Source organism: Ascidia mentula, chromosome 5 (assembly GCF_947561715.1).
Source record: "Ascidia mentula chromosome 5, kaAscMent1.1, whole genome shotgun sequence".
Taxonomy (NCBI): Eukaryota; Metazoa; Chordata; class Ascidiacea; order Phlebobranchia; family Ascidiidae; genus Ascidia; species Ascidia mentula.
Genome location: NC_138570.1, coordinates 20,251,135 through 20,260,150, shown reverse-complemented (window position 1 = coordinate 20,260,150; position 9,016 = coordinate 20,251,135). Strand labels below are relative to the sequence as shown.

The 9,016-nt window shown below is 35.5% G+C and overlaps 2 protein-coding genes across 2 annotated transcripts in view; both read right to left on the bottom strand.

Annotated features, from left to right (window-relative positions):
- Positions 1 to 9,016, bottom strand: part of LOC145901485 (protein NLRC3-like) — a 62,702-nt gene that overhangs the window by 17,909 nt on the left and 35,777 nt on the right. The window lies entirely within an intron of this gene.
- On the bottom strand, positions 1,704 to 8,654 carry LOC145902590 (uncharacterized). Its single transcript, XM_082990624.1, has 15 exons — positions 8,411 to 8,654; positions 8,105 to 8,192; positions 7,864 to 8,030; positions 7,297 to 7,471; positions 6,943 to 7,136; positions 6,693 to 6,831; positions 6,098 to 6,149; positions 5,557 to 5,722; positions 4,241 to 4,407; positions 3,994 to 4,174; positions 3,499 to 3,569; positions 3,020 to 3,206; positions 2,698 to 2,799; positions 2,279 to 2,381; positions 1,704 to 1,984 (listed from the first exon to the last, which is right to left on the bottom strand). The coding sequence occupies exons 1-15, from the start codon at positions 8,468 to 8,470 to the stop codon at positions 1,842 to 1,844; spliced, it is 1,995 nt and encodes a 664-aa protein (XP_082846750.1). The 5' UTR covers positions 8,471 to 8,654; the 3' UTR covers positions 1,704 to 1,841.

Genomic DNA, 9,016 nt, shown 5'->3' with positions numbered 1-9,016 from the left:
CTGCTACACTTAAAAACGAATAAAGGAATCCGCTTTCACAAAGTAACAGTTTCCTCACAAATGCTGCCACAGGCAACGATTGTGAATTAAGTTCCGCATTTTGTTTCGCTGCTGAGAGAGGAATTACTGGTTCCGCTTGGCTGGACAGCTGATATTTGTTGCGTCACAATCTTACTGCGGACAAAGCGAGTGAGTCGACGGCGGAGAGATTGACAATATATTGTTGGGTAAATTATCGAATACGCAGATAACTTTGCTGTTTGACGCAGTAGCGGATTGAGATATTTACACAGCGTTGTTCGTAGTCCGACCTTTTCAAAGACATCAACACATACAAATTCCAACCAAGGTTGTTTGTTATTTAGGACATGATAACGTACATGTTTGCTCAAGAACCTCACCTTAGGCTGAGTGCTTGATTTGTTGATTCAAATAGTATGTTGTACCTTAAAACCGTTACAAATATTTTTTCAGTCACGCATCACTGCTCAGAGAACGTGCTTTGCTGGATCAATGTCTGGCGACGGTTATCAAGCATCTCTCGAAACAAGCCAACAGAATACAAACCAACATTAAGGTGTGTTTGGTTTGGTTTACCAGATAACAAATAAACCAACGTCAGACAACTGCACCACAGATGAACTGGTACTGCTCGTTGATGGTAAGAATTCTCCGTAACATATTTTGGTTGTTTGTTTCTTTGTCTTTCCTTGAAGTTATTTCACAATCATTTCTACTTTTATTATATTTAGATCCGCATGAACTACAGTTAAATATTGACGACGTGAACGCTGACCCTGTGATTTTTAAAGGGGTCGATGATTACCAAATATACCTTATTGCGCAACTTGAACTTGCTTACCGATTTGGTCGATTACGTCAGTTGTTTATATTGCTAGATTACGTAAGTGCCCCAAATATGTTGTTTATGTTGAAATCCAAGTCTTTGTTTTCCGATTAACTAAAAGTAGTTATGTTTATTTTAGCTTTATTTATCATTTGCGAAACAAGTATTTGTGTTTAAATTAACGTTATTTATTATTTGCAAGAAGTACCTATGTTTAATATAACTATTTACGTAGTTAGTTTGGTTGCCTAAGTTAACTATATCGCTTGATTGCCTACATAACATGGTTTATAACACAGCTATAATGTCGTTGCATCTACTGGCTAGCACTTTTTCACCCATGTCGTTTCGTTTGACATCACAACTTGGGCATTCATTGAACGCGTGATTATAATGATTTGGTTTTAACTCTCAGGCACAACAAAGTTGTAAGTTTGGGATTTTTGTATGCACATATGTTGTGCGGCGACACTAAACATAGACCATGTCGCTGTACATCAGCGCCATATGGTATGAAGCAAATTCTTCCGTAAACAAGTGACCCTTACTTAGATAAGTAAACTCCCTTTCGTTAAATAACCTTCTGCCAAACGGCGTTTTCCATAATAGCGATAATCTCATGTTAAAAGTGAATCTTGATACTTCTTGGTGCAATGAATAGACATTGCTATGCGTATGTTCAAATACTATTTTATGTTTCTGTTGCTGTCAGGCATATTGTATTTCGATAACATCACGTGATTTCACAAGCGGTGTTAGCGTTATTTTTTTTTAAGTTGAGTGGTTGGATTGTGCTTGGAGACAACGCAGCACTTTGAAACTAATCTCTTATAAAGCAACAATTCTACACACACAGATATATGTCAGGTTGTATTTTTGCAGCAAGATACAAAAGTGTGCGTTATACACGGGATTATACAAATATACGTTAAGCTGTTAATTAAATCAGTCAGTTAGTTACACGCAGGGTACACTTATGTCTTCAGTTATCACATTAAACATCCTTGTTGAAACGACGTCTCATAAACCAAGCAACCAACCCAAGCACAATAATAAGCAGAACGACGATGAATCCAACTGCTATGTAAACACCTTTCATATCCTGGACACCTTCTGATTCCAATGCTTTTTCCACCTCTGCACACACACATATATTAAGGTAAGATAGAGTTATTGGGACATATAGTTACATGGTATGGAAAAAGAAATACCAGTATTGTTTATTTGCTGATTGGTTGTCATGATTTATAGAATTTTCATCAGCAAACGTTTTAGAATTTTTAAGTCAGACAACTTCAATTATTTTTGAAGATAAGATGTGGAACTCTCTTTTGTTGTTCTTTGACTTGGAAAGGTAATTTTGTTCCTCAAAAATTGCAGCCTTAAATCGGATCAGACGATATTCAAATAGCTAAAGATATAAGTTCTCACCAATGCAAGTTTTTTCGTCATTCCCGAGATAGCGGCCTTTAAAACAAGAACATTGGACAACTCCAAGTTCTTCGTTGCAGAAATCTGTGCATCCACCATTTTCCTACAATAAAAGATATTTATGATACAGACTAGACAACAGACTGGAGTATTTGTACAACCAAAAAAATAGCACAAAAAAATTAACAAACTTAATTACTGATGACTGCCCCGGTAGACTGTGGATCGATAACCCTGTTAGTAGTTTATGTGTAAAACTAAATATACGAACGCACCAATACACACTGGACCTTTCACTAACTTAGCTGCTTACGTGTTTTTGAAGATTAGTTAATCTGTTTTTCGTTTAGTATATAACGTGATGTACAACTAAGTACGGCTCTATGCTATATACCGAGAGCTTAAATGCATCTACTCACCTTTCCACACAAATCCTGAGCTGAAACGTAGAATGGTCCAACCGTTAAAATCTCTTCTATATCCGCATCCACTGATCGCCGTTCACGTCTTTGTGAGCAATCCTGTGAAACACACATGAATAAATGTTTTGCGTTTTCATAATAAAACTCTGAAAATTTGTAAATAAATCCAGAAGCTTATCAAGATTATTCGATTGAAAATTGTGTGAGTATTTTTTCGTAAAATCAGTTTTGTTCTTGTGTAGGACAGCTAATATGTTACTATGTACGTAATTCTGCCAAGGAAGAAAGAGTCAATTTTACTGTCTATACAAAACCTCACCGGTTGTTGACAACCATCAGAAGTGTTGTCGCATAATTGCACGTAACAGTGAGCGTACAGTGATTGTTCGTTCACAGGCACGTTGTTCCACACGAATGAGCGAAACTTAAAGGATCCGAAAGTGCTTTGGTAGTTTCTCAAAATTACGATTGAATCTTCAGACTCCATCTCGTGGACGACTTTGCAACTGCGATAATATGATTTTATCTGTAAACTTTTTATATTTTAACACGAACAAATCTCTAATAAGATGCCATCAAACATTTTGAGCAAGAATAAAACAAATTTCTATAGACCTGTGTTAATATTGTGGCATGAAATAGAAGTAGAAAAAACACTGAATTTAAATGAGAAATAGTGGGTAAGGTTGGAAATATGTGAAGTTTCGTGCTTATGTTTTCTGGCATTCTTAATTCACTTTCACTTGAACATAATTGACAGGAATGTATTTGGAAGGTTTTTTTTCGTCGACATTTTACCTTTCTGTGATGAGTTCATGTATCAAACCTCCTTCATCAGAATCCATGTTGCTGACCCAGCACGATTTTAACTGACAAACAGAGTTTCATTAAAACAGTGGCTAAACATGGAATCCTTGCACAAATCATATGAAAAAAATTCCTAATATATCTAATAGAAACCATACATAAATAAACAACGCTTTGTCAGCCAACAACAACGAGCGCATTTAGGTCCAGCCAATAATCCAGTCCACCTACATAACTTATGACGTAAGTTTAGTAATAAAGGAGTAGAATGGTCAACAAAGTTTTTGTATTAAAAGTTAATTTATTCACAAACTTGACTTCGAGGAATTCATCAATGAATTTATTTATTTAGCATAAAATTTTTACCGTGTGTGAACGTATATATGTGTATTTCAGGCCACACTTCTAAGACTTAACTTATGACCAGCAGAGCCTTAATAATGCACTGATACATATTTATTTCAAATTATTATTGAACAAACATACCCTTAGAGATGTGTGAAACTTTCCACTTCCACTGGCCGAATCAACCTTAGCGTAAACGAAGTTTGGAACTTGGACGATTGAATTTGATCTGAGTGGATTTTTCATTTGCTCGTCACTAAACAACTCAAATCTGATCGTAATATTCCCGACACTACGATGTGAAGTCAGATAACTTTCTTTCCTGTTAAGTTTCAACAAAAGCATAAATGTCACCAAATTAAAAAAGTAATTAAATTACAATGCGTACAGTTTAGTTGACATTGCTCTAGAAGCAGTTTTGATATCTCTGTTTAATATTTCCGAAATAAAGCACGATATTTCCAAGTGTGGATTGTAAGATCTCCGTCTCACAACTTGAGTGGTAAATTTGTAATTGCGAACTTGGTACATGATGCTTACGTTGCTTTGGGATTTCTTCGAAAAAACATGTAAAGTATATTTTTGTTGGAATAATTAATAATGAAGATTATGCTCTGATCAGTTGGTCGATAATGAAAATTTTTATATGTTTTTTAAAGGTTTATGACATGCTTTGTCTTATTCAAGATTAATATGCCTAATTGCTAAGTTCGTTTACAAAACTTAGGTTGATTTTACTTTTCTTCGAAAGTAATTCAGAGCAAATATCAAGAAAATCGCAACTTATCATACGTGCACTCACATATTACGCTGCTTATCATTTTAACTTTTCATAACATGAGTGACGCCTTAAGTTGTGAGTGAAGTCAAATATTATCGCTTTGAAAATAGGTCAACAACTCTAACGACGATGACATCATTAACGTGCAAAGTAAGTTAAGTTAATGGAAATCACCTCTTACACGAAACTTATCTATTGACTCAGGTTGCATCAGTAGTGTCGCTGCACAACACATGTTTACAAAGAAAAAAGGCCCTAAAACTTACAGCTAATTTATGTTAAAACCAAGCCGGGAGTTAAAACCAAAGTCATTGTAATCACGCGTTCAACGAATGCCCATGTTGTGATGTCCAACAAAGCGGCGTCAGTAGCATGTGAAAAAATGCTAGCCTGCAGAGGCAGCGACATTACACTTGTGTCATTAACCACGACATTTAGGCCATAAAGCCATATATATAACTGAAATCATAAACAAAGTCAAAGAAACTTCTGTGCTGTGTGCTGTATTACTTTACTGGATTATCGACAATAAACGGATTTATGAACACCTTTGGACTGGTTTGAAGCTTGGTGGATGTATGTGTTTAGTCGGGAGTTAGACTACTTAGAAGACGCACAGACTTGTGTAAAGGAGTTATTTAACTCCAACAGTAACCTTGAGATAGAGAAGGCAAGTTGCCTACGAGGCCGAATTGCCATCGAGACTCAGTCAGCCCCGTTGGGTGCGAGGCCCGAGACGCAGTCGTGCCTCTCGGTCGCTCTAAGGGAGGCGACAGTAGTTTGTTTTCTGCTACTGAACAACCCCACAAATTGTATGTAATAACCCCATTATTATTAACTGTATTGCGGACCAGTTCAGTTACTGCCAGATTTAATAAATTCAGATGTACATCGGATAATATTTCTTCACTAAATACAAATACCTCCAGAGTTGAAGAACACGCGCCCAGTTCAAATTGGAAAACAGGATCTTTCGCTGCAGCTTTACAACTTCCAGGGAGACAATCAAGACTTGTCATGGGACGATTTGAAATATACAAAATATCTTTTCCACTTGCATCCAATGCTCTTAACCCATAGGAACTGACACTGGAATAAAAGTTGTTTAAATAACCATAAGATTGGTGAACTTGATGTTGTAAAATACGTCGCTAATTTATAACCTATAAAAAAGCAATAGAAGAAAATAATAGATGTGTAAGATGTCGTTTATATTTATAATCAGTTAGAAAAGTTCGGATGACCGACATCTGAATGAGATTGTGATTACTCATCATAACTTGTTTATTATTTTAGATTAACTGAAGTTTTATCAAAACAAATTTCATGCAAGCAACAAAACTTATAACTAAAACAAAGAAATTTTATATCATTGTTTTGGTTTAGTTTGGATGAATTCAAAGTAACAAATTCATGAAAAAAATATTTATTCCTCTAGCAATTTTTATAAGTTTTAAGTCTTACTTTAACTTGATAGAATTTGAGTTGCATTCCTTTTCGTTATACATCTTGCAATCTGAATATAAAATAATATTCTAGTTTCACTTTTCCTGTTTTAAACTACTTTGATTTTAGTGCAAAAATATTCCTGGGTCAATAAACCTTATTTCGTCTCAATTTATATTCTCAGTTAATCTTTCTGACTATTATGTTTACATTAATTACTGGAAGTTTTAAAAATGAAAGCAGCTGACCATCACAGAGTTAGCTTTGCATCGAAATGTCAAGCAAAATCTTGCAAACACAAGAAGTGCGTAATATCATAGGCAAAGCCATGTAGTGAAAGTGCTTATGGTGACACATAACTTTCCCCGTGAGAACAGGGTGTAATTAAACACAAACTTGTATGAAAAATATTTGTTTGAAAATTCCATAAGTCAGACACATAATAACTACGTCATCCACACACACTAAGCATTGTGCACTACACAGTGTCCGCATTTTTAAATTATGTAATCGGTTTGTGTTTAAGTCTCTTTATATGATCGGTTGCTCAACTTGTTCAACCCACTTCATTACTTCTGCCTCACATTATTCTCGAACTTGATATAATACAAACCTGAGCTTATGCTGATTGAAGGAGGAGGAGTGTCAGAGTCATATACGAATATTTGAATATTAATTCTTCGGGCTTGAAGTTTTATTATTTGATCCCCGCCATCAATTACCCCAGTATGTGAAGGATCATCGGATAAAATCTATCCAACAACAAGGTACAGTAGGTCAAATGAACTTAGTTTGTTTTATATCAAAGATAACAACAACGTCTCTATAATGGCAGTCACGAAAACTTTCAGAATGCAGCTTACATAGAGTCCGTCAGGGCCTTCAAACCTAGGGCTAACAGAGGAAGCAGATATTGTGAAATTACATCTCACTGGGCTTGTCACAGTATAATTACAAGCTAGGTATTGTAACAAGTTCCCATCGCTCGAAGTTGGAAAAACAAGAGTTGTTGGAAGATCGTCCACGTTCAACTCCGAATCACAAGATTGTTTGTTAACTAAACAACATTTCGTATTTTACGTACTTGCATGAGTTTGTCGAAATTAAATTAAACTGAAAGTTGGCCGAATGCCGTTGCATCTTAACTTTAATCGATTTATGATATTCAAATACATTTCCTGCTTGTTTCTTACATTGTTTGGTTTTACGTTTCTTACCTTCCATGAATGCAACGAAGGGAAAAGTCACAGAAGGAATGCCTTTCATCGTCCAACAATATAAATACATGAAACCTGTATCCGATTTCACAATTCCTGTTGCACTTCCATCACCAGTAAACTCTCCTAACAAGGCTCCTGTCATGTCACCGGGTCCGAATTTTCCTTCGAAAACCTACAATATAACAAAACATACAAATAACTAGTATGAAAAATAGGGATTTCCCTGTTCCACATACCGGTATTTGCCCTCTAAACGCATTAGTCAGTTATTTCTATGGTTCGCTTTCAGGTTGTTTTATTATCATTATCAGAAAAGAATTCAACCACTGACGCCTGAATAAATTATACAGATAATTAAAAAATGCCACAAATGTTAAAGTACAATATTCGATCCGCAAAAATAACGTTAGAATTTATCGTCACGCTAATTATTTTTATATCTTGCAGTTGCGAACAGGAATATTCATCAACTTGTTGTAATAAGTTTGGTTCACGTAAGCACAAGATCTCCCACAACTCAAAGTTAAGGTTGGTTGAGCAGAACTACAGAGCGGACATATTTACCGAACAAATCTTGTTGCCGAGTGATCTGGAGGACAAATGTATTGCAGCAATTCCCCCATCATTTCCAGTGGATAAACCTTTCTCAAACGTTGGACAAAACGAAAAGATGCTGAAAATAGTTCTCTGTCCACTATAAGCTGATGGTCGGCATTTGGACGCCATCAAATCTACACAAGTATGGCGTTTAATATATTCGTGAATAACATATAACGATTTTAACATAATGTCTTTATATAAATACCTGCAGCTGGCACAAAACCTGCAACATGCCGAAACAAACATAAGAGGAAAATAATTTCCATTTCAAATGTTTTTCCTGACATCGACAACTGAAGAGAATAGAAGTTATTGTAATAGAAGTTATAAACCTTGTGTTAACTTAAATGGTTACGTTGCTTCTGATTTATACACTCTGCAGTCACAGAAACTGATGATGCCTCTTTAGGCGAAATATATTTATCTGATATTAAACATCTTTGAGCTGTTGGGCTTGATTGATATTTTCAACTTTACTCAGAAACTTATTCTGAACATAAAACAACTCAACTTCGACAAAATGATTGATGGGAGAATCATAAAAATCAACTTGTTGCAATAAATTCCACATATGTAGTTACAAAGAATGTAAACCAATTGTAAAACTTCGTAATAATTAACTTTCAATTATGGCCACTAGGTGCGCCACACCCACGCTTTCGGTGCTATGACAACGATATAAACAATCATGTGAAAATGTCGATGCAATGGTAAAGCATGACCTATTTTAGAAAAGAAGTGTTTCATTAACCGTTCTACCGAACTACACACAAACATGTTTTGAAACAGCTACAAAACTTACTCTTGTGACTAATATCAACACCACATTATTTTTATCACATTCTTCTGCTCACGTCTTTGTTTTGTATTCGCATTAACAATTGTGAACTTGCATTATCTCTGTTATATTCCTGAGACTCCAAAAGGAGTGGAAACATTTCAATTTGAATAAGACAGAAACTGAGGATGCCAACAGGCGAAATTATTATTTATGAGAAAAAATAAAAATTACACACAAGCGGTGATCGTGCTTCACTCATTGTCACAGGAATATAATATATTGATTTGTAAAGACAGATCCACCGGTCACCGCGACCTGCACAGGTCGGTTCCTGCA

What these genes read in the sequence shown, in the direction of transcription:
- LOC145902590 (XM_082990624.1), bottom strand. Translation starts at nt 8,470, where the DNA reads ATGTGGAATTTATTGCAACAAGTTGATTTTTATGATTCTCCCATCAAT. An exon ending in CTTCGTTGCATTCATGGAAG is followed by an intron (nt 7,137 to 7,296) that starts GTAAGAAACGTA and finishes AATGTTGTTTAG; the next exon opens with TTAACAAACAATCTTGTGAT. An exon ending in TCAAATTCTATCAAGTTAAA is followed by an intron (nt 5,723 to 6,097) that starts GTAAGACTTAAA and finishes CTTTTATTCCAG; the next exon opens with TGTCAGTTCCTATGGGTTAA.